This window comes from Sorex fumeus, unplaced genomic scaffold (genome assembly GCF_029834395.1).
Source record: "Sorex fumeus unplaced genomic scaffold, SorFum_2.1 ptg000026l, whole genome shotgun sequence".
Taxonomy (NCBI): Eukaryota; Metazoa; Chordata; class Mammalia; order Eulipotyphla; family Soricidae; genus Sorex; species Sorex fumeus.
In genome coordinates, this window is record NW_026606083.1 from 5,664,707 (window position 1) to 5,690,565 (window position 25,859).

At 46.6% G+C, this 25,859-nt stretch overlaps 1 protein-coding gene across 2 annotated transcripts in view; it reads right to left on the minus strand.

The window, feature by feature from the left end:
* Positions 1 to 25,859, minus strand: part of DIP2C (disco interacting protein 2 homolog C) — a 197,628-nt gene that overhangs the window by 9,733 nt on the left and 162,036 nt on the right. For both annotated transcript variants that reach the window (XM_056114520.1, XM_056114519.1), the window contains 9 exons: positions 24,835 to 24,915; positions 20,501 to 20,624; positions 20,012 to 20,133; positions 18,750 to 18,861; positions 18,563 to 18,672; positions 14,766 to 14,896; positions 12,407 to 12,575; positions 10,578 to 10,748; positions 6,613 to 6,674 (listed from right to left, as the gene is read on the minus strand). In XM_056114520.1, coding sequence (XP_055970495.1) covers positions 6,613 to 6,674; positions 10,578 to 10,748; positions 12,407 to 12,575; positions 14,766 to 14,896; positions 18,563 to 18,672; positions 18,750 to 18,861; positions 20,012 to 20,133; positions 20,501 to 20,624; positions 24,835 to 24,915 — 1,082 coding nt within the window. The remainder of the gene's footprint in view (positions 1 to 6,612; positions 6,675 to 10,577; positions 10,749 to 12,406; positions 12,576 to 14,765; positions 14,897 to 18,562; positions 18,673 to 18,749; positions 18,862 to 20,011; positions 20,134 to 20,500; positions 20,625 to 24,834; positions 24,916 to 25,859) is intronic.

Below are 25,859 nucleotides of genomic sequence, written 5' to 3' on the forward strand. Positions count from 1 at the left end.
TGACTTGAACTGTCCAAGGGCACTGGTGCCAGTTGCTGGCAGAGCACACCAGTTCTTCCCAGCTGCACAATCTGAATCATCCCACAAAGCCCATGAGTGACCCTCCATTATGCCACATTACTATGAAACTGTGAGCTGTCTTCCTCTGCAAGCCAAGTCTTCTCTTGGCTCTGTGGTCAAGGAATGCTCCCAGCAGTGCTGGGGGGACGTTCAGGGGACCGAATCAGGGTCAGCAGCATGCCAGGCCAGCTCCTTATCCAGCGTCATAAGCTCTGACCAGTGATGACCATCTCCCTTCTTGAGTGAGAACAGAAAGTCCTGACTATAATTAGACACAGAAAATTCTGGAACAAAATTTGGGAAGACCTAGAACAAAGGTATCATGATACTGATATGACAGAGATTCACTGTCACAACTCCAGTCACAGGCAGCAAAAACAGAAGATAACCTGGACCACATCGGCATTTAAACCTTCTTTGTATCAAAGGGTAAAGAGTGAAAAGGCAGCCCATGAAACGGGGAAAGTGGGTAAATTCGGAACCGCATGCCTAACAAGGAAGTAATAATACCCCAATCACAAGGGGAATCCATGAAACTCACCACGTATTTTTTTCACCCTGATTTAAACAGGCAAAAGGCTGGATAGAAATTTCCCTAAGGAAAATACACAAACAACCAAGAGGCTCAGCAGTATACTAACCATTAGGAAGTGCCAATCAAAACCACAGTGAGAAGCTTGCCCACCTACCAGGCAAGCAACATGGAGTTGCCAGGAAACCGTGGTTGCTGAGGCAGTGCAAAGCAGGACTGGGCAAGTGCTGCTGGTGGAATTTTAAGTCTGGTGAAGCCCCTAGAGTCTGGGGGTTCCTCAAAATATTAAGAATGCACTGAGTATGGTCTATCCTCACCCCCAAATACACTGAGTATGGTCTAAATACCCCCACCCAAAGTTTTTCAAAGATGCTGGATAATACAGAAGTTAAGGCACTAGCTTTGCATGTGGTCAGCCCCAGTTTGATTCCCAGCACCAGACGGTCCTCCTAAGCACTGCCAGTTATCACCCTGAGCAGAAAGCAAGGAGGAGCCCCTGGGCAGTACCAGGTGTTCCTCACCCCCCCACCCCCCCTGCCGCCCATGCCAAAAAAAAAATTAGGGCTAAAAAGAGAATACAAGGGGTTTGGATGCTTGTCTTCATGTGGCTGAGAGACTGATCCTGGTACAATCCCTGGCACCACATGGGTACGCAAGCATAGAGCTGGGAATAAACCCTGAAATCCACCAGGCATATCCCAAACAATCCAAACAACCCCGAGCCACCCAAGTAAGAAGATGAAAACATGACTTTATAATGTCGCTGTACTACCATGCTTCTTGCAGTATTAAATCTCATTATTTGTGACAATATGGATAGACCTTAGAGGCATATGATCTCTTTTCTAAGTGGATTCTAATAAATCAATCCAACCACTGAGCTCACAGAAAACGAGAATAGGTGGGTGTCAGAGGGGAGCTGGTCAAGGGTGAGACTTTTCAAAGGGAACAAACCTCCATTCACAGATGGAGGTGAACTCCTGGCGGGAGATTTCCCCTGTATGTTTCTAAGTCCCTAAGAGCTGATTTTCAAAATCCTCACAAGGAAAGGCTCCATTAATTGTGGAATGGTACAGTGATGGATATGAAGTAGACTCATCATGGTGACAATTCCATGATATATACTATTAGTGGGTCATTCAGCTGTACAACTAAAGCAGACCTGCAACTCAAAAATCCAAGGAAGATGAGACGTCTGCATGGCAGACCATGTGCCGTCATGCATGCTGTACCACACACACACCTCACAGGCTCATATAACCATGCAGACAGTCAAGCTAGCCAGGTTCCCACTGTGCCGACTCTTCACAGCCAAGCAGTTCCCTCATCATTTTGCCAGAGGCAGTGAGAGAGGCAAATGAGCCACAGATAAACTCAGGCTCATGCTGCAAGAATGAGGGTTCATGGAACCAGGGAGATCCAAGGCCAGGGGAGTCCTCAGAGCTGAAGGGGGGAGGGCATGCTCTGCAGCGCAGCTACTGTGATCACTCTGGAAAGGTCTCTGAGGACTGTACACCAGGGAGCTGGGGCTGACAGTACAGGACTCCACAACTAAACCTGCCCAGTCTGCTAAGAGAACAAGGCCACAGTAAAGGCACAGAGCCTGAGCCACAGACCCCCTCCTCTGAGGGAGTTTTTCCACACACGATTCAGATGCACATTCATGCCAAGTCACACTCAGACACAAGCAGCTCACTCACACAGACACGAATGCACACATGCACAGCTCACTCTGTAAACTCACATCAACATTTGTTAACACACCAATTCACCCACACATTGATGTACATTCGTGCTCATACCACCCACATGTGGGCACACATACAGAGTGGTACCATTTGAGCGATCTCATTTCCATGTGCCCTGCCCCTCTGATCACCGCTGACTCCACTCCCCCCATTTCTACTGGGACCATGAGACGCAGCACCAAGCAAAACTTGGCAATGACCCCAGTTTTTCTGAGACTTACAACTTCCAATCAGGAACGTTACGAAACCAAGAAGGCATTCAGCAAATGTGCCCATTAAGATTTCACTCCTAGGGGCTGGAGCGATATCACAGAGGGTAGGGCATTTGCCTTGTATGTGACCGACCCAGGTCTGACTCCCAGCATCCCATATGGTCCCCTGAGCACCGCCAGGAGTAATTTCTGAATGTAGAACCAGGAGTAACCCCTGTGCATTGGCCAGGTGGGACCCAAAAAGAAAAAAAAGGAAAAGAAAAAGATTTCGCTCCTAAAATACTACCCTGAAATGCAGAAAAATATATTTGGCAAAATTCAAGTACCAAAGGCAAGCTGAATATGGGAGTGACTCAGAATCTGTGAATCTTTTTATTTTTTGGTTTTGGGCCACACTCAGAGGTGCTTAGGACTTAACTCCTGGCTCTGCATTCAGATGTGGTGGGGCTTTCGGGACCATATTAGTGCTAGGGATTGAACCTGGGTCAACCACAGGCAAAGTAAATGCCCTGACTGCTGTACCGCACTCCAACCCCAAACTGGGAATTATCTTAATGGAATATACTGTCAAGAAGTTTATAAGCAGGAGTATGGTGCCATCAACATGTCAACCTGTACCTGTGGGGCGAGTACATCAGCAGCCTGATGATGCCTTCAGACTTCCTGATACCCAAAAATTGCCGCTGTGCCTTTGGCCAGACCCCAACAACTTGGGACCCAAGTTTACCAAGAAATTAATCAGCCAAAAGTTAGTATGTGGGAGCCACACCCACAAACCACCTCTGGCTCAGCTATACAAGCTCATGGCTTTCTCAGAGTTCAGATGGGCTACCTCCCCCAACTTTCCAATACACATGAAAGCACTGGCAGTCACCCCCATGAACCAACTTCAGCACCACTCTGTAAGCTCTACTACTGGCCTTGCTTCAGAGACCCCTAAATAAATCTGGAAAGAGGTCAAAAGCCGCAGTTAAGCTCGACCCATGCATAGCTGAACAGACCAAAGTAAATTGGAGGGGGCGGGTTGGCCTGTGCCCACCCAAGCAGAGTCCCTGGCAGCCACTTGTTTCCACAATCCAAAATCGCCACCATACCCCCAGCCTGACTCCACTGTCTCTAGGATGGATCTCACCAAGATATAATCTGTTGAGAATGTTGTAATGTGGATCTTAGCACACCAACAGCCCTGGCTCAGAGACACAGTGGCAAGTCCCGGAAAACACCACAGTGCTGGAGATCTCTCCAGGTCCCATACTGAGCTAATATCACCTGGGCACCCCAGATGGAGCAGGCACAATCTCCCTGACTACTCCGGATGGAATCCCAGCGACCAGGAGCTTCCACATGCAAAGCCCAAGTATGCAGGTTGTAGGACTAAATCTCCAGGCCACATGGCGGCAGAGGACCTGGGCAGTCTCTCCCTGGGTCCCTGCCCTCCCAGAAGACTGGCTGTCATGCACATAATTTGCCTCCGGGCTCCATCTTTGCACAACAATAGCCCTGGCCCAGAGAGACAACAACGAGTTCCAGAAGACACAACAGTGCTGGAGATCTCTCCAGGCCCCATACCAGGCCAATTTCACTGAGGCACCCTAGACGGAGCAGGTTCAGTTTCCCCACCTACTCCAGATGGAATCCTAGTGACCAAAAGCTTCCACAAGCAAGGACCTCGGTATGCAGGTTCTAGGACTAAATCTCCAGGCTGCATGGTGGCAGAGGGTCTGGGCTGTTCCTCCCTGAGTGCCTGTTCGCCCAGAAGACTGGCTCTCATGCCCAGTATTTGCCTCTGGGTGCCATCTTAGCACACCAACAGCCTTGGCCCAGAGACTCCCAACTGAATCCCAAAATGGATTAGTGCCATACAGAGATGTCTCTGGAACCCAACCATTTGCAATCTAGAAATTTACATTTACAATCATGGCCATGTGAACTTTCATGATACTCAAAATGAGCAATGGAAAATAAATTATCTAGAGTCTGCCCCTGGCAGGTAGGTTTGAAGAGTGGTGAGAAAATTCGAGCAAAACATAATGCCCCAAATTAGATGGTATTGGGGAGACTGTCTGCCCTAGAGGCAGGGTGAGGACTGGGATGTGGGGGCGGGGGGTTACTAGGGACATTGGTGGTGGAGAGTGTGTACTGGTAGAGGGATGGATGTTCCATCATTGTATGGCTGAATCTCAAACACGAGAGCTTTGTAACTCTATCTCACGGTGATACAATAAAATGAAAAAGTAATGTGTGGAGTTCATGCCCAATTCAATCAGCTTAATCAATGGCTGAACAAATAGTAGTACTCCTACACTGGGCTAGAGCGATAGCACAGCAGGTAGGGAGTTTGCCTTGCATGCGGCCCACACGGCCAACCCGAGTTTGATTCCTCTGCCCCTCTCAGAGAGCCTGGCAAGCTACTGAGAATATCCCACCCACACGGCAAAGTCTGGCAAGCTACCCATGACGTATTCAATATGCCAAACACAGTAACAAGAAGTCTCACGATAGAGACGGTACTGGGCCCTCTTGAGCAAACTGATGAACAATGGGAGGACAGAGCTACAGTACTACTCTTACATTATTAAAAAAAAAAAAAGGTTTATAAGCTAAAAGTCACTGTCAAATAGTCACAAAATATTTCCCTCATTTTCTCTTCTCAGAAATTTATTCCAAATGCAGGAGAGCAGTGTCTTCCTCAGGGGATGCAGAAATGCTCTCCAGCACAGCCACATCCTCCACTTGTCTGTGCTCTGGACAGTGAGTATAAGTGGAGCAAATACAAAGGTATCATCTGGTCCAGCAGGAGTCAATGCAAAAGAGGAGATACAAGTGTGGAATAGCCAAGGAGTGTGAAACTAGGCTCGGGATGGAGACCAGCAACCCCTCTGGGCATGGCTGGCCCATGGCGAGAACAGAAAGGCTGTTCTATCAGATCTTATCTTGTCTTTCCCAGAAAACTGCTACAAGGACAACAGTAGCTAGGCAGGACCCCTACAGAGAAGAACTCATATCTGGAGAAGAGAAGCAGAGGCAAATGTTGGAGACCTACGGACAAGGGGTCTATGGCCCCTCCGTCTACTGCCCACTAATATGCAATCTACCCCTGCACTCCTTCCTGGGAGCAGCTAGAGGAGGGACCCTTGACAAGAGGCCCCAGCTCCCAATCTGCCAGTTCTAGCTGGTCAATAAAGTTCCATCTCAGATCTCTCTAAGGGAACCCCTCAAGGAACGATAGTACTAGGGCTCGCTTGTCCTACTGTCATGCTGTCCAAAGCAGCGTTTCTTAGTCTTCCCACCCTGCTTCTCTGCCGTGGTGTCGTCTCACGCCATGGCCTCCATTCATGCGGTTTTCTCCTGTGGCGCCCCTGAACTATCCTGGGAGCCTACGGTGATGACCCTCAGTCCAGAAACACTTGCCTAAAAAAGGAACAGCAAAATAGGTATCACCATGATCACTAATGAGAAAATGCTCTATTCACAATGCAGAATGCCTATGAAAAAGTGAACCATGGGGGAACTGTGGCAGGGTCAAAGGCCACCTGCTGCCTCACTGCCCATCCCCTGGCCTCCTGACAATGAGCCAACACCTTTCACTCTTGCTTAAGGGTCCTTAGGCCGCTACACCAAAGAAGGAACTTACCTTATATTGTCTTATCTTTATAAAAATGTTTTTAAAAACCTTTCTGGCACCCGCTTTACAATACTGTGGATGGTGGGGTTTCATGCATAACACATCCCAACACCATTTCTAATGTTCATCAAGGTGCCCTGAAAAAAATGTTTGATTTATGGAGAGAGAGGGCAGAATGCTGATATTCTATGATGTGCAAAATGGTACTGGGTTAAATGGATCTGGTCTGGAGAGGGGATTAAGCGCTCCTGGTTAGGCAAACAGAAAAAGTCACTTTGGCTTCCGCAGCTATTGCAGAGCAGAGCGGCGAGGCCTGGGGGAGCAGAGCCATGGGCAAGGAAGCTGCAGTGAGCACAGGCTTTGTTCCAGGGCCAACAGCCACTGCCCCTGTTTGCAAGCAAGGGCCGAGCAGGTGAAACCATGAGTGCACCATACCTGTCATGCCTCAGGGCTCTCATGTCCACATAGACGGTGGTGGGGTCAGGTCCCGAAGTCCCCTGCAAGCAAACACACAAGGCTCACATGAGTTTGTGCAGAAGAGTTTCCCTGCTTCAGTAAAACATCCAAATTGAACAAAACCTGGAAGCTTCTCTCCAAATCGCCTGCAGGAGAACATCTTACAAGGGCACCCCAGCTGGTTCACACCCTGGACTGTCAGGGTGACAGTGACAATGCAGCACAAGTACTCATTGTACCCAGTGAAGGGAAACAGATATCTTGACAGCTGGTGGCAAAAGGACCCTGTGTTGATACCCCCGGCCAAGTGCATCCAGAAAAGCATCCTTTTCAGAGCTCAACTGTAGGATAACATTGGTTTGTCCTTTCTCCCTTGCCACAGGGAGCTTAGGTTTATCGCGTTACACCCATCACAGTACTCCGGAGTCACTCCCATTCCTCTGTGCTTATCTGTAACTTCTCTGTGCTCTCCTCCCCAACTAGTTAATCACCCTTTCCCCCTTATCAGACTCTGTTAACTTGTAAGGTCAGATCCTTCTAAGGACAGTGAACTTGTATTATAAGTTAATATTGCCTTTCTCCTCTCCTTATGTCTTTTGAATACTTTAAAGCAATGTCCTTTTTTGTATGGACAAAGGAAGACAGTTAATATTATGCTTTTGTAACTTGGGAGTTAATTGACTCCAAACAATACACTCTCCAGGGCATCTGCTGCCTCAATTTAAGCCTTAGTTGCCCTTAGTTGTCCACGTAGATGTTTGTGAATGTGATATGTGACTGCACACAGGTGTGTGTGTGTGTGATATGTGAGTGCACGGAGGTGCGTGATTTTTGACTACACACAGGTGCATTCGAGTCCAATGTGTGAGTGCATGCACGTGTGTGTGATGTGAGTGCATGCAGGTAGGTGTATGTGTGTGATGTGAGTGTACACTAGTGCGTGAGATGTGAGAGTATGCACAGGTGCATGTGAGTGTGTGATGTGTGAGCGCACGCAGGTGTGTTTGTCTGATATGAATGCATGCACGTGTGTGAGTGTGATGTGAGAGTGTACAGAGGTGTGTGATGTGAGTGCTTGCAGGTGTGTGTGACATAGGTGTACGCAGATGTGTGCAAGTATTATGTATGAGTGCATTTAGGCGTGCGAGTCTGATGTGAGTGTACACAGGTATATGCGAGTGTGATGTGTGAATACATGCAAGTATGTGGGAGTATACACAGGTGTGAATGCATGCAGATGTGTGATGTGTGTGAGTGCACACAGGTATATGTGAGTGCAGGTGTCTGCACAGAGTGTGTGCTGTGTACACATGCATGTGTATGTGTTCGGGTTCTGAACACCCTTTTCTGAAGGTGAGGGTGCTGTGGATGCTGGGAGAACAGGAAACCCTTTGGTTCCAAACCCTTTGCAGCAGTGTTGGAAGTGAGGACATGGGCTCATACCTGAAAGAAATTCCGAGCACAGCTTCACTGCAGAGAAAATCCAGAGCTGTCATGTTCTCACATTTTTTGGGGGGGTGGGGGCCAGGGGAGGCTGGAGTCACACACGGCGATGCTCAGGGGTTACTCCTGCTTCTGCACTCAGGAATTATTCCTGGTGGTGCTGGAGGACCATATGGGATGCCAGGATCAAACCTGGGTTGGCCACGTGCAAGGCAAATACCCTCCTCGCTATACTATCACTCCAGTTCTAGCCAAGTTCTCACTTTATAAAGATGACTAAAATCAAAAGCATGTCCCATTTCCCTGATGTGAATTGCAACATGCAGTTAAAGGAATGGAATTTCATGTCCTTCTGTGGCACTGACTGAACTTCAGGAAATTATCAACTATGTGAGCTGCAGAGTACCCCTGAGACAGGGTTAGAGAGGCGTTATCTGCAGGACAGCAGGATGAAGAGATCTGGCCCCGTATTTATGAAGTGCCCTCTATAGTGTGGAGGAGATAAATAAGAGGGGATTCAAAGGAAGGAAATTATGAGTTGCTGGAAAGAGATGCAGGTTTATGCCAAGGAGGGTACAGAGTCCATTTCCAGCAGATAAGGCACTAGTCTTCGTCAGAGCATGTTGCTGGTGTCAAACTATATGCAGAGCCCTGAGGCTGGCTCAGACGCTAGACACGTGGGAGCTTCCTTACACACCTTCATTGCCTTATAACTCAGATACATTCTTCAGTCCCAAGCGCCAACTAACAGACACCCAGACGGCAGCAGACCCATGAAAGGTTCTGAGGACCCAGCAAAAAGTCCCCAGAGCACATCTGTCATCCATGTGACTATACTTAGTAAGTGACCCCCATCACTCTGTTTGAAGCAGGCAACTCCTCCTGGAGCCAGAGCATGCCCTCCAGGAACCCTCCATATGAGCATGGTGACAGGTGACAACAGGAAAAACAGTGTCAGAATCAAGAAATCAATAGGTAAACAAAAGACAAACAACAAACAAAAACCTGCAGGGGCTAGAGAGATAGAACAGAAGAGAAGGTTCTTGCCTTGCATATGGCTGACCGAAATTCAATCCCCAGCACCTCATATAGGCCCTTAAGCTCTGTCAGGAATAATTTCTGAGTGCAGAGCCAAGAGTTATGCTCTGATCATGGCCAGGTATGACTCAAAAGTTAAAATAAAATTTAAAAAAGAAAAGAAAAAATGTTGTTCACCAGTTCTGCATTTATTGCTCACTGTGGTGCTCTAAAGCAAAGATAATCCACTGGTGGAGGGATGGGTATTTGATCATTGTATAATTGAAATCCAAGCACAAAAATCTGTAAGTCTACAACTGTACCTCATGGTGTTTCACTAATAAAATTATTTTTAAAAAAATAAAGCAAAGATAATCAATTCTCTCAATGCCTGTAAACATTCTGGACAAGGCTAAGAATTCAGGGAGTACCTTAAGCTTACTGTTTTCTTTTACATCAAGGATTAATGGTAACAAATTCTGGGAAGAAGGAATTGTGGTGTGTTACTATTTATTACTAGCTGATCCGCAAGATCAGGTTTTATTTTTTGAAACAAATATTTTTGTGAAAACAGAGACAAAGAGGGCACGGGAAAGAACAACCAGGGAGAGAGCTCCTGGGTCCAGCTCCCAGCACTGCGTGGTGCCCCTGGGCACCCTCCTGGCTCCTCGTGCTGCTAAGAGCTGAGCACCAATAGGGCTAGTCCCTCAAGCATCGCCAGGGAGAGAACCTCCAAAAGAACAAAGAAATTCACTCAACAGAAAAAAATAGCAACAGTCCGGTTCTTTTCCTTCATTGTGTAAAGATCCACAAAACTTCAGTTTGTGTCAGAATGTTCAGCAGCCTGCAGGTCCTTACCCACATGCAGGGAGCACAGCAGCAGGACAGAGATGGGGTTTTTCCCTAGGGCCTTGGCTCATGGCACGATTTTCCAGTTTCTCAAAAACTAAGAGAAAATGTATGTTTGTATGGGCTAGGCTTGGCATTGCTGCCCTCCTGCCTACTCCATGGCCCCCACCTGATAACGTGCTAGGCACTTTGGGCTTCATCATGTGATACCCGCTCCCCCATCCCATCAGCAGGGGCCTTGGAGGACAGACTATCTGGAATTCATTTGGGGAGAAATGTGAGCAGGGCTGACTGCCATTGCCTCAGCTGCTGTGGTCTGCAATGCTCCACCACAGATGGCATGTATGTATGTATGCATGTGCACTATATATATATATATGCACTACTTATGCATATGCACATACATATACTATAAGACTACAGAGCCCTTGGTCCGTGACTTGCTCTTCTTACTTACTTAGTCCCACTCTCAGACATACTGGTGTTGCCAGCAAGTCTCTATTGCCAATCATTCACCAAAAAAAAAAAAAAAAAGGCTGAACTGGAGAAAAAGTTAAGAAAAAAGTCGAAAACGCATCCCAACAGGAGGCCCAGGAGACCTGCTGGAGTGTCGGTGCCCAGTTGCTGAGACTCACCTGCAGGCAGATAGCCAGGTTCACCCTGCAGCCAAAGGAGGTGCTGACGGCCCGTGGGTGGAGACCCAGGTCCTTGAAGAGCTTGGAGAAGGACTGGGTGAGCGCTATCCGGGGTCGTTCTTCTGCAACCACGACGCACGTCCGCACCCGGGACAAGTCCAGTCCTCGAGCCTACAAAGGATAACCATGGCAACAGGTGAGTCCTCTAGTGTCCTCACTGACCAACCATGAGGCCACAGGTCCCACACAGATGTCTACCGTGAGGTACACTGCGCTTTGGGGTGAAGGTGCTATGTAAAGAAAACTGGCAGAGCAGCTGCCCAAGTGGCCTGGAGGCTGTTGGAGTGACAGTCGGGAGCAGCCACGAGAGCCTGGAGGAGAGGTTCAGGAAGAGCCGGACCCAGACACACAACTGAGGGTCAGAGCTTGGGACAGAGACAAGACACAGCACCCAGGAGCACACTGGAGGAAAAAGAGGAGGCAGGGGATGTGGGAGCAAGGTCTGAGAGATCCGTCCAGCACCAGAGACTATGAGTGCAGATGTGCTCCCGCAGGACGTTCATGGGTCAGCAGGGCGTGGGACATGCAATTCTGAACAGGACCATGTGTACATGCTCCCATGGGACTGTCCCTGTGTCACTGAGTAGCTGTTTGCTTGTACATGCATGAGTGGTGAGGCAGTAAGACACAGGAGAGGGCCCTGGATAGACGCAGAACTTAGCTCCAAGTTTACTAGAAGGGGGAACCCAAAAGGCCTTGGCATCTCGCTGATGCCAAGTACATTTCCTCTAGCTGGATTGGAGCAAGACCAGATCCCCCACTGAGAGGAAGGTGAAGGGCAGATCCAGGGTCCATGTGGAAACCACTCGGAGAGCACCCAACTCTTATTTTCTTCATCTGGGTTTTATATATGTGCCTTTGAGAAAGCTCAAGGGTATGAACTCAATCTCTTCATCACACAACATAGCTAGAAGTGAGTACTTTTTGTTTTATACATTTCCTTTTCTAAGTCTTGGTAATCATATATTTATTGATATAGTTTTAAATATTTCCAAATTACATTGTTCATCTGTTCAAACTCAATGCAAGAGATCTGATTGAGGAAACAAATTCCGGATAGAATAATAAATTGTAGGATTGGGTGGCTTGATTCCATGTCAACACAAGACCCAAGCAATATTGCATTTTCAGGCCCTCACACAGAACCAACTAACTACTGGCTGAGTTTGGAAGGCCTCTCCCTTCTTTTCCCAGAAGAACAAACTGTTTGCTATTTCTATGTGTAGAGTCTATGCACAGACATACACATGTATGCCAATACTGTCTTACATATACAAAGATATACAAATATCTAGATGTAAACACAGAATAGGAGGAGTTGGGGTGGAACGCAAATGTTTCTGATTACTTGGGTTAGGGACAGATTCACCTGAAAAACATGTTTATTGAAATACCCTTAACAGAAGCAGGGTGAAGTGCTATCATTCTCAGAGATGTCATTTAACTGTAAAGAAACCACTTCTCACTTGACTACAAAAATGAATCTGATATTCAGGATCCATGCCTACAAAGCAAAGAATGAATGGCCAAATTCAAACTGAGGTACTTAAAATCTAGTATTGGAATAAAAAATCAACCCTACAGAAGTGAATTCAAAAACTAAGAAACACATGAAAGGAATGAGAGATCTGTGAGAATGTGACTATGAGGTATCAACCAGGTCCTAGCAGGAAGGCTGTGCAGTCTCAGGAGGGCCCTGTGGTGAGGACGGGAGGCAGCTTCCCTACAGCACCAGGAGTGTCCACTGCAGGTGTAGAGAGTCTGCTTACCTTTAAAGATTCTGTCTGTGAGCCCAGGCCCTTGGTGCAAAGTTCCATTACAGAGTAGGAGCAGAATGTGTCCCGGACTTTGTACTGACTCACAGCAAGAAGCCACAAGGCAGGGTTGGTTTCCAGCTCCGACGGAGGGATGAGGATGGACTGGTGGCCAGAGTACACACTGTGGAGAGAGATGAGGGTCAGCAGCACTGAGGACACTGGGTGAGGGCAGAGGAGGCACACCAATGCATCATCCAGTAACATAAAACCAAGCTTCATGAAAAGTGTGATGAAAATCACCTGAGCAATAGTACAGTGGGTAAAGCACTTGCCTTGCACACAGCCGACCCGGGTTCAATCCCTGGCATCTAGATGGCCCCCAAAACCCTTCCAGGAGTAATCCCTGAATGCAGAGCCAGGAATGAACCCTGAGAACTACTGAGTGTGGCTCTCCCAAACCAAAATAACAAAAGCACAAATGCATCTGGGATCCTGAGTCCTGCAGAGCTTTCCTCCGGAGCCTGGCGGAGCTTCTCTGGCCATTGGATTCTCTTGAACAACAGGAAAGAGAGACAGAATTCTGTTTAAGATGCCCAGACCTCCTGTTAGCCTACTGCCATACTGTCTGCTCCAAGGAATGGAGAGTCACAGGGACATGGATGGGCTGAAGCCTGACCCAAGAATATTAGACTGTCCCTAAAGGGCCCTTTGAGAAGTGCCTCCCTCAGTTAGAAATACAAAATCAAAGCCAATAATACACACACACACACACACACACACACACACACAAAGGGTCCAAACAATTCACCAGAAGAATGAAGGAAAACAACTATTTCCCATTCCACTTCAGTGCCATCCATCAGCCAGGGTTCTACCTCTGACTTGCAAAGATGGGTGACAAACATATCACATCTTTACAACATTTGTTGTCACTGGTACCTTTTGAGTCTAGTTCCTTTCACATTGCAGTTTTGAAAGCTCATCATCACTGTAGCTAATTCTGCTGTGTGCTCATGATGGTATGGCTGGTCCTTTCTCCAATTGCTGGCTTCTGGATTCTACCCATTTTTAAATGCACACTTATGTCCAAGGCACGAACTTGCTGGGTTCATGGTAAATGTACGTAATGATTCTTCACAGTCTAACCTGTAGTTTCACTGCCTTTATGCCCCACCAACAGTATAGGAGACTCCACTTCTCTATGCCCTTGTGGTCTGAGGCACAGATTACAGTGTAGTTTTAAAATCAAGAAATTTCCTTCTCCAGCCATTATTTCTGTCTTTCAGGATACAGCCATCTTAAACAGTGCAAATCAGGTCTCTCAAAGTGGCTTTATTTGTTTGGAATGGGGGTGGGGGCCACGTTCAGAGTTGCTCAGGGGACCCAATTGGAGTGCCAGGGATTGAACTAGGGTTGGCTGGGTACAAAGCAAGCACCCTAACTGCTATACTATCTAGCAAGTCCCTCATAATGATCTTGATTTGCATTTCTTTTTTTCTAAGACAAAATACATGCAGGTAAGGATTATTATTATTATTATTTAAATAATGTAGTTCAGCCACTGATTAAGCTAACTGAATTGGGCATGAACTCCACAACTTTTTATTTCTCTAATGAAGAATATACATCTTTTCCAGAGTCTGCTGGCAGTATATGTATTTTGGGTGAGATGTTTTTTCAGATCTGTTATTTATTTTTACCTCAAATTCTTTGTCTTCCTCTTATAGTCTCTCTCTCTTATTTTGGAGGATGGGGGCAGTTTGGCCACATTCTGCAATGCTGAAGGGTTATTTTTGGCTCTGCACTCAGGAATTACTCCTGGTGGGGTTTGGGGTATCCTATGGGACTGGGGATAGAACCTGGGTCGGCTGCATGCAAGGTAAGCACCCTGCTGTACTATCATTCCAGCCCATCTTAAAGTTTTTAAGGCAGTTTGCTATCTGATGGGAATACCTGAATAGACATGTGATTTGAAATATTTGTTCCCAGACTGTGGCTCATTATTCTCAATGGTATATTTTGAGGAGAAAAGTTTTTTGGGGACAAAAAAATGTCCTGGTTTCCTCTGTGAAATCAGAGAGAACTTGAGATGAAAGGGCCAGAAATGCCTCAAATGACCATGAAGTCCAGGCCAGGAACAATTACTGAGGCTTAAGAAAAGAGTCGGCTCCGTCACAGGCTTAGGTTCTTCTGACAACTGCCCTGGAGGGCCCATCTGCTGGACTCTGCAAATGGCAGACAATACAATCACTGGTCTTCTGGTGGGCCTGTGCCAATGGTCATCTCCCCCTAGCAGCTGTCTTCGTCTTCTCTGCCAGAGGGGTCCCCACGACATGGGCTCGTTTCTCATTTCGCTTACAAAGGAACTCACCTGCAGAGACACCACAGGACAAACCCGAGCCCACAGTAAGGGTCCAGGCAGATGGCCACTTCTCTAGAGGGGTAGAGCTCACACTGCAGCTTAATAGAACGGCAAAAGGCACTGGTGGCTGCGTGAGACATCTGCAAGAGGAGAGGCGTGTTAATGCAGGGGCCCAGCCTCCAGCCCATGCCCTACAAAAAGAGTGTCACATGCAGGGGCCTGACCCCAATCAATCCCCCTGACACAGTGCCTTCAAATGCCGAAGCCTGGTTCTCCCAAGTTACTACTGTCATCGAATTTTAGTTACATCAGGTGGGAGTGAGCAGCTGTTCTCCTCTGCCTGTCCCCTGTGATGAACCAATCACACCCCAAATCTCTGAGTCCTCCTAGACCCATACTAGCAACAGAAGCAACTCTAGGTATCAGCAGAGTGGCATCAGCACTGCCCCTCCGACCCCAAGTGCCACAACAGGTGCCAAGGGTGGACCAGCACCTGTCTGCCTCTCCAGGCTGGATCTACCCGACCCATCCCATTCCCAGGTCCAGGACACCGCATGTGAACAGCCCCATGGGAGAAGCAGCTTAGAGAAGGGACAGGGTTTGCTGGGGCCACGCCCTTTCCTGGAATAACAGATGAGATGCTCACTATTTGACAAAATCCAACTTTGCCCTGTCACAATGGATGGTCAGCAAAGAGCTTCTTGACCACCACTGATGTCCAGGTACTTTATAAGTGAGGTGAATCCCTCTAAAACACTAAAATGCACCTTAAAAGAACCTCTTCTTCGTGGAAGTTTTCTAGCCAATCAAACCAAGGGAAAAAGGAATGTGGGGGTTCACAGTCTGAACACCCCATGTTTACGGGAAAAGGAAAGGGGGCAGAGATGTGGAAGGGCATTTCTGAGTTCTGACACACTTAGGGAGACCCACCAATGCCCTCACATGGAAGGGGAGAGACAATAGGACAGGACCTTCCTTTGTGACACACAGAGCCAGAAGTTTGTCCCAGAGGCCAGTCTGCAAGTTCCACTGACCGAAAGAAAGGTCACATAGGATCACTGAGCAGCCAGTACAAAGGGAGCTCTTCCATCTTTCTCTAAAAGCCACTGCACTAGTTTCACGAAGTCACATGGTAGGTTTATGAGACCTTCCTCTACCTCTAGGAAATAAATACCCAAGATCCAAAGCCCCAGAATCACCTTTACCCACAATCGTAGCTTTGCAGGTAAAAGAAGTAAACTGGGTGAGCACACTGTGCAAGTCCTTGAAATTCCTTAAATTAAGAAACTTACAAGCCTGTTATAAAATTCATGTGGAGGGGTTGAAGCGATAGTACAACGGGTAGGGCGTTTGCCTTGCACTCGGCCGACCCAGGTTCAATTCCCAGCATCCCATATGGTCCCCCAAGCACCGCCAGGAGTAACTTCTGAGTGCATGAGCCAGGAGTAACCCCTGAGCATTGCTGGGTGTGACCCAAAAAGGAAAAAGAAATTGATGTGGAATCTCAAGAAAACTGCCTTGGAAACAACTTTGGAAAGAACCAAGTTAGAGAGGCTGACATTTCCTTATTAAAAATGGACTACAAAGCTATAGGACAAGGTACTAACACAAAAATACACTTATACTGGGGCTGCAACAGTAGTACACCAATAGGGTGCTTGCCAAGCATGCAGCCAAGCCAGGTTCAATTGCTAGCATCCCAAATGGTCGTTCAAGCATTGCTAGGAGTAATTCCTGAGTGCAGAGCTAAGAGTAACCCTTGAGCATCACCAGGCTATTCTATGAGAAGTAATCTTTTCAAGAAATGGTACTGGGAAATTGGAGAATGACATGCAAAACAATGAATTTGAACTCTTAGCAAATACCATTTACAAAAATCAATTCAAATTAGTCAAGTATATAAGATCTAAAACTATCAAACTCTGGTTAAAGAAACTTGGCATATCTACACAATGAAATACTATGCAGCTGTTAGAAAAGATGAAGTCACAAAATTTTCATATAAGTGGATCGACATGGTCGACATGGAGAGTATTGGTGGTGGAGAATGGGCACTAGTGGAGAGATGGGTACTCGACCATTGTATGATTGAAATATAATCACGAAAGTGTGTAAGACTGTAACTATATCTCACGGTGTTTCATTAAAAAATAAAATAAGGGGGTATGGTGCCACCAGCAGGTCAACCTGTACCTGTGGGGCGAGTGCACCAGCAGCCTGATGGTGCCTTCAGACTTCCAGATACCCCAAAATTGCTGCTGTGCCTTTGGCCAGATCCCAACAACTTCGGGCAAGTTTACCAAGAAATTAAATGGCCAAAAGTTAGGTATGTGGGAGACACAACCACAAACCACCTCCGGCTCAACTATATAAGCTTATTTATTGGCCTTATTTCAGAGACACATAAATCTCATAAGAGATGCAGTTAGGGCCTGTAGCACAGAGGTAGGCAGGAACCCGTGACTGAGAGCTCCAGGCTCACTTGACCAGGACTGGGCCTCCTCCCCACAGGTCCCCAGTTTTCCAGTGGCTGAGCTACTAGAAAAAACACAAACTGCCTCCCGGCACCATGTAATCTCATCAGTGGCCAAGACCCAGGGACTATAAACTAAAACTCCTGAAAGAGAGCGCTGCAGAATGTCCTGACCCCATGCCTGGCTGTCTTCACTGGGGCACCCCAGAGGGGGGCGGGTGACAGCCCTCCCTGTCCCCAAGGGTCCCAGCTCTAGCAGCCAAAAACCTCCACAACCCAACTGCCGCCATGCTCAAGGCTACTCCCCACATGCTCAAGTCGAGCCTCACATATGAGTAAACATATTCCTGGACCGTGTGGACACGTATTCCTGAACCGCGCAGCGTGACACATCATAAAACACTCCCTACCCATTCTCCATAATTACCACACCACATCTGATGGGGTTCAGATAGTAGGCAACAAATCATAGAGGGAAATATAAAAATATATGCATATATACATATTTTCAGATATATATACCAAAGCTCTCATCACCCAAACAACATGTTAATGATGTCCTATAGAACGTCTTAATGGCTCCTGCCAAAATAGAACAATCTTCACACTGTTTCCGATATGAACACTTTTTTGTAAGCATGTTCAGCTAGTTCTTCATAACAGACAATACAAAATATATATCGGTTGGTTGTGTTTTGGGGCAGGGAGTAGGGTTTGGGATAGAAACATCCTGAATTTGGTGGTGGGAAGGTGTAATGGTAGTGGGATTGGTGTTTGAATATTGAATGTAATCAAACATCGTGAACTAACTTATAAAATTTTAAAAAATTTTAAAAAAAAGTAATGTGGAGTTCATGCCCAATTCAATCAGCTTAATCAATGGCTGAATAAATAGCAGTGCTCCTACATTATATAAATAAATAAATAAAACTATCAAACTCTTAGAAAAATAATGTAGGAGAAAATTAATAAAACCTTAGACTTGGCAATGAATTAATTCCTGAACATCAAACCAACGGAAAAGGTGAGAAAAGAAACTGTTCAAATTGTAGTTCATGAAATTAAAAATGCTATACATCATAAAGATAATACTAAGTAAAAAGGCAAGTCAGTGAATGGATGGAAATATTTGCTAACCATGTGTCTGATAAGGAATCACTCTGCAGAATATCAGGAATCTCTAAAACTCAACAATAACAAAACATTCCATTTCTCTGGACATTTCTTCAACATTTAATCTGGCGCCACTCAGATCAGTGAAATAGTGGCACATCTCAGAGTGAGGAAGAGATACTCTATGTAGCACCACCCTCCGAGCACATGACCACCTCACCTTCACTCCAGCTAGCATCCCTGTGGTGGACACGCTGAAGTCGAGATAGGCGAGCGTGTCTGGGTTAGAGGGTTTGTAGATCTGGGCCGGCCGCTTCTTTGGCAAATCATCTGAAGAGTACAACAAAGTCTTAGCATGCTGACCAGAGGAGAGAGATAAACAAAGTCTGGCCACCGTGAGAACTGACCTGTGTCCAGGATGGGGGGCCATGCCCTGATATCTACAGCCGCAGCAGCCTCCCTGGACCGTAACAATTTACAGATGAGCTGCGTTGTCATCAGACAGGCAGAGCGACTCACCTGGGAGTTGGAGAACAGAGTGAAGAGAACTAAGTCACAGGGGCTGTGCCCTGTACACAGGCCCCTTTGCTCTCTCTGCAGCACCAGCAGCAGGAAGACCACCCTGGGCACCACTGTCATCCAGGGTACAAGACGACCTGGCAGCCTGATGGGTCACACACGAAGGCCAGTGACTGAAGGATGGGACCTCAGCAGGCTGAAGCTCATGCTTCATGTGCAAGAGCCCCCAGACTTTTTTTTTGTTTGCTTTTTGTTTTTTTTTGGGGGGGGGGTGTCACAGGCAGCAATGCACAGGCTCTGCACTCAGGAAATACTCCTGGCAGTGCTCAGGGGACCATATGGGATGCTGGGAATCCAATCCGGGTTGGCTGCATGCAAGGCAAATGCTCTACCCGCTGTGCTATCGCTCCAGTCCCAGGAGCCCCAGATTTGACCCTCAACACTGCACGGTCCCTTAAACACTGTCAGCAATTACTTTTGACCTCTAAGCTAGGGACAGCCCAAATATCATGGTGTGTGACCTCATGCAAGTTCAAAAAGATAAAAAGGCCTATGGCTATTTCTGAGAATAGCAAGGTCCAGCATTATCATCACATTCATGGCCCGAGGGTGAGTCCTTCTTGCTCCATGGGCCGTATATGCTTGATGCTTCCTACCAGGCAAGTGCCCCAGAACTACCAAAAGAAAAGGGCTCTCTGGTGGGTCCCTAACTGTCATCACCCTCCTGCCCCTTCCTTTCACCCTTCTCCGAGCATCAGCCATCAAAGCCAGCCTTGAGCAGTACCCTTCTCAACCTTAAGAAGAACTGTGGAAATGGAGCTGCTCTGCATTGGTTTCCTTTGCGGGGCTGGGCTTAGTGGGAGGTGCCAGTGTCTTGAAGGCTGTCCCCATGAAGGAGGGTGTCCTGTCTCTGGGGTACAGTCGACACACAAGGAGAACACAGGTACCCTTGAGGCCCTAAGTCCATGCACAGGACAAACTCTGGCTCCCAGAGCAGACGATAAGCCCAATAAAGCGGAAGTGAGGACACGTTCCATGGTATCTCTGGCACTGCTGGCCCCATGCATGCCCCACCCCACTCTGCCCCTGCCCTTCACCAGAGGGCCCGGATTTTGTGGGGCAGGCAGGAAGGAGTGTCAGGCAGCTTCACCTCCACGATCATCTTCACGGTGGGCAGTGTGGTGGCAATGTTCTGCGGGTGCGGTGGGCGGACAGTGATGGGCACGCAGCCTGCATAGAGGCAGCCATAGAAGGCTGCAATGAGATCAATCCCTACAGGAAGAAGAGCCAAGGTCTCACTGGGGAAACATCACCCAACTCTATCCCCCACCCAAGAAACAGCCAGCCTGGAACTGTTATAAGGTTCTGTGAACAGTGGAGACAGTCACACCCCACCCGCCCCCGTCCCGCCCCCAGCCCTGCTCCTGTGACTCCAGAGGCTACAGCAGACCAGAAGGGCACTTGCTGGCTCAGTAGTGCCAGACTGAAGGACAACTGAAGAAATGGCCTTCTAAGTAGCAGAATAGAACAAATCTGCATTTCAAAGTGTGAGAATCACTTAGGGATGTGAGAGAGTGGATGCAAGGGGTGGGATCTGGATGAGCCCCTGCCAGAGCAGCCCCAGAAGTCTGCTGCTCACCTGGTGGGTAGACAAGAGCCACATGGTCTCCATCCTGCAGATGGCCCCTCTCCATCAACATCACAGCGATCTTCTCAGCTCGTTTGTGAAGCTGAACACAGGTCAACGAGTTTGCTATGGTGCCCTGAACATCACAAGAGTACACGGTGAGTGTCACTGAGTGCTCCATGGAAACAGCAGACCCACCCTCTCTCCCTCATGCTTCCCCTGTCCAGGATGCAGGCTCCACTCTGGAATGTTCTCATTGCCGCCATCACCACCTTCCCTGAATGAACATCATCTTTTCATTCAGGTATGTGGCTCCAGAGGGACTAGGAAGGGAGACGCGGGGACAGGACACCAACATGAACTGGCATGGCGAACACGAGCACCAAAGGTACAGAACGTGCAGGAAGTGGTCTGAAGCAATAGGTGGAGGGGAGGCTAAGAGAAGAGCCTGGGCCACCACCACGAGAACAGCATGTCAGGGAGGCAGTCACCCTCTCAACCATGCACAGGATGGGGTATGCAAGAGAAGTTTCCACAAGGGGTGGGGGGGGGGGGGGAGATTTCTCATATATGCTGATTAAATACTATGGTCCACTTTGGGCCCAAGTGTTCTCTAGAGAGCTGACTGGTGTTTAGTTCTGGAAGCAAACATGTCTTCTCCAGGCTAGGGCCCCCAAACCTGGCTAAAAAAGGCCTTAGCTTGGCAGTGGTCACAGGGGTAGACCCTGTCCCGCCTGCTAGGACTCATTTGTCAGGCAGAGGAGATGGTCAACTGACCCTCTCTCAACTGTCCCTGTACACACATTTTTCTTCAGAGGAAGGCAAAAAGGAAAATTTAAAAACACTGAATACAGGGGTTACTCAGGAAGTACTCCTAGGGATGCTCAGGGGACCATATGAGATGCCAGGGAATGAAATCAGGTCTGCTATGTGCAAGGCAAAAATGCCCAACTCACTATACTATCACTCTGGGCCCATATAATTCCTTCTAAGACAAGAAGAGCTCTGCCAGTAGCTCATCCAGGAGACAGTTCTAGATTATAACCCTAAATCTTTATGTCTACTCTTGTAAAGTAGCTGTGTTAACTGTGGACAACATTCACTCATTTGCAACATCTAAGCTTTTAGATGTCCTGAGGTATGTATGATAAGGAAGATGTATAGCATGTATGATAAGTAAAACTAGTGACCTAACTAATTCGTATGTATGTATGCTCGAACTGCTAGAAAGGGACCACCTTGGACATAAACAAATCAAACCATCTCTGAGCGATATGACATCAGGACTTGCTCCTGCAGTTGGTAGCAGTGGGACAGGAAGCGTGCAAAGGAAGGGGCAGTTGCTGTTCACATCAATGATGCTCGGTTGGTGTGTATCTCTGAACACACTTTTGATACTTCAGTAAGCACTCCCTTTCTGTTCTAACATTTTACTAAGGACAATGAATTCTCTTAGAAGCTTATACTTTTTAACTGTGTTGCTTTTCCCCATTTTTAATTAAAAATTAAGGGAATTAATATTTTAATTGTAACTATGCCAGTATCTTCTGAGGAATGTTGCCATTTTTGATTTTTAAGAAATTTTTATTCCCAAGAAAGGCTGGATTAGATATTTTTCCTTCCAGATATTCAATTCTAATTCTAGTGTCCTATATTCTTGGTTACCAAATACTTCTATAGCTTTGGGAATTTGAGGTGATAAATATTCATGGTATATAAAGAGGAATGATAAATAACCACACAATTTTAATAACGTAACGGATAGTTACTTGTGTAGATATATAAATAGGACCTAGAAGAACATGTCAGATAGAACTGTTGCAATTCTCTATGACTACATTCTTTTTGTATGTGTGTGTGTGTGCTTAAAACAACCTCCATTTATTTAGCTGATAATTCTGTGGGTCAGCAATTTATGGCAGACTGAGCTGCACAGATCTTCTGGTTTTTGCTGGGCTCCCTCATGAGAATGTGGTTAGCTGTGTTTAGTGAGAGTTTTGTTTTCTGAGTGCTCTGGCCAATTATGCTTCCCTGGCATTACAGGAGAGTAACAAGAGCAGCAGAAGATGTAAAGATAGCAAAACTTCTTAGAGTCTAGATTCAGAACTTTATAAAACATAACTTCATCATGTACTGGCAAGGGAAGCAAGATACAAGGATGATCCACATGAAAGACATGGCAAGTACTCTTAATGAATAAGTGGCAGCAGCACCTCACTGCAGTGGACAGGGTGTGTAGGGTGGGGGGGACAGTGAGAAGAGAGAGCTATTTTTCAACCTACCACAAAGATTTGTGACTACTGTAATTCATGATATATAGAACTATGATACATGGTCTGTCTTCCCATTAAAAGTAATGCTCCCTTCATTAATAGTTTGATTTCAAAGATATTAGAAAATGATAAGGCCAGAGAGACAATAAAGAAATGTAGGAGATTGCATTGCACATATATGACTACATTCTTTACTTCTTTTTTTTTTGATTTCCTATTGTGCACATATCAACCTCTAAACAAAATGTATTTTTAATAACCTGGAAAAAAAGAATTATTATGTGACACCTCTTCAACAAATTGTGGTAGGAAAACTGGTCAGTCACATGGAAAAAAAATATGAACCCAGACTTCTTTCTAACCTCATGCACAAAATTCAAAAATCAAAAAGGATTAAAACCTCAATATCAGACCCTAAATTTTATTGAGGATAACATAGGCAGAACACTCCATGACATTGAATCTAGAGGAAACTTCAAGGGTTCAATGCCATTGAAGCAAGAGAAAACAATGAGATTCTATCAAACTAAGAAGCTTCTATATCACAAAAAAAAAAAACAATGACCATAATTAAAACAAACAAACAAACAAACAGAAAAACCCCTCCTGAGGGAGTAGAGACCTAGTACAGAAAGCAAGATGCTGGTCGTGCACACAACCGACCTGGGTTCAATCCCCACCACAATATATTGTTCCCCCAGTCCCACCAGGAGTTATCCCTGAGCACAGAGCCAAGTGCAAGCCCTAACCTCAACCAGGTATGGCCCAAAGAAACAAACAAAACACACTCCACAGACTTGGAGAAAATATTCGCCCACCACTCATCTGATAAAGGAATAATATCCATGATTATATAAAGCACTGGCAGAACTTAGCAAGAAAACAACCCCAAGTTATCAAAATTGTGGGGAAGAGATGAACAGAAACTGCATCAAAGAAGACATATAGATGGCCAAAAGATATATGAAAAAAAGTCTGCTTCACTTATTATCAGGGAAATGCAAATGAACAATGATTTATCATCTCACACCAGTGAGACTGGCACACAACACCAAAGGACAAAAACAACCGGTTGTTGGCGTGGGTATGGGGGAAAGGCACCTTCATTTACAATTGGTGGGTATGTTCTGGTCCAGCTTTTTTGGAAAACAATATGAATACTTCTCAAATAGGCTAGGAATTGACCCATGTAACCCAGCAATTCCACTTCTTGGCATCCACCTAAAGGGCCCAAAAACTCTATTGACAAAAGACATTTGCACTCCTAAGTTAATTGCAGCACTGTTCACAGTAGCCCAAACCTGGACACAACCCAAGTGCCCACAAACAAAAGACTGGATAAAGAAACTATGGTACAGATACACAGTGGAATACCATTCAGTTCTAAAAAAAGAGGAAATGATGCATTTTGCAGCTACATGGATGGATCTGGATAGTATGTTAAGTGAAGTTAGAAGGAGATGGACAGACACAGAATGACCTCTCTCATCTGTGTGGAATATAAAGAAACAGAGTACAGGAATAACAAATGGCCAAAGGCAACAGAAATTCAGAACTGGTCTTCAGAGGGAAGATTACCATGGGGGTAAGGAGTGGAGGGGCCACTAGTACAACAGTGGAGGGTGTGGGGCTGGAATGTTTTATACATGAAGCCCTGCCATTATTAGTACTGTAAACCACATGACGTAAATTTTTATTTTGTTTTTTAAAAAAAAAGTTTTGGAAGTGTCCACTAATTTGCTTTTCTAATATGAATATTACTTTGAACTACTACTTGTAAAATAGAAATTATTTTTATTCCTAACATTTAAAATCTATAATGAAAGGATAACCTTTATAATAAAAGATTGGTGATAAAAATAAATATCTCTTGTACGTATTCTGCATTTATCTGCATTATTCTGGGGGAGAGAGTACTGTAGAAATACCCCTGAAATATACACATATACACCCTGACATCTAAAAGTATCTTCTGTGAAAGGGACAGAGAAGCTATAGGGGAGGTGTGAGGACTGGTGGCAGGTTGTGGAGAGGCACACAGGTACCCATGGAGCACCAGCACAGAAGGCTTACCCTACAGTTGAGCAGCGTAAACAGCACATGGTCGGGGGTGGTCTGTGCTCTCCACTGCAGGACCTCCGAGAGAAACAGAAACTGGAACAAAGCACAGAATCAGATGTGGGTGGGCTGGTCTGCTACTAACAGATGAAGCCAGGTCATCCCTGTGCAGCTCCCTGACTCCCAGTCACAGCACACACAGAGCCCGGGTCCTGCATGAGGCAGGTGCCAGGCTGTGCAGATGGGAGACGTTCAGAGATGTGGCCAACCGCGGGAGAGCTGTGGCCCCACAAACGGCTACCACCCATAACTTTGTGGGCTCTGACCCTTTCAAATGGACTCTCCCACACCTGCCATGGAGGGTGGTTATTTGAGGGAGCCGTCTGACAGCACCACCAATCCCTCAAGCTGTGCCTCCTGCACTAGTGTCGATACAGAAGGCCAGAAGGCCAGGATACTGTGTGAGAGCTGACACAGGAAACACCATGCCTCTCTCTCTCTCCTCTCTACTTCTCTCCTGCTCGCTCTCCTTCTCTTTCTCCTCTTCCCTTTCCTCTCCCCCCTCCTCCCATCCCTCCCTCCCTCGTTCCCCCCCCTCTATTTTTTTTGCTTTTTGGGTCACACCTCGCGATGCTCAGGGGTCACTCCTGGCTCTGCACTCAGGAATCATTCTTAGTGGTGCTCAGGGGACCATATGGGATGCTGGGAATAGAACCTGGGTTGGCCGCGTACAAGGCAAATGCCCTACCTGCTGTGCTACACCCCTCCTCTCTCTTTTTATGGTGCTGGGAATCCCACCCAGGATCTCAGACATGTACCACAAGGCTGTCCTTGTCATGCTCTTTCCTACACACACAGGCTCTGGGCTCTACAGTGTTAGTGTGCCACGTATTCTACAACTGAGCTACAGAGTAGCCCACATGATGCTGTATCAGAGGTAACAGACCTGCTCTGGGATTAGGGCATGATAATGCCTATGTCTAAATCAGCACCATTTTGGACGGCTGATCTGTCATGTTTTATAGTAGCCCATGGGGAAA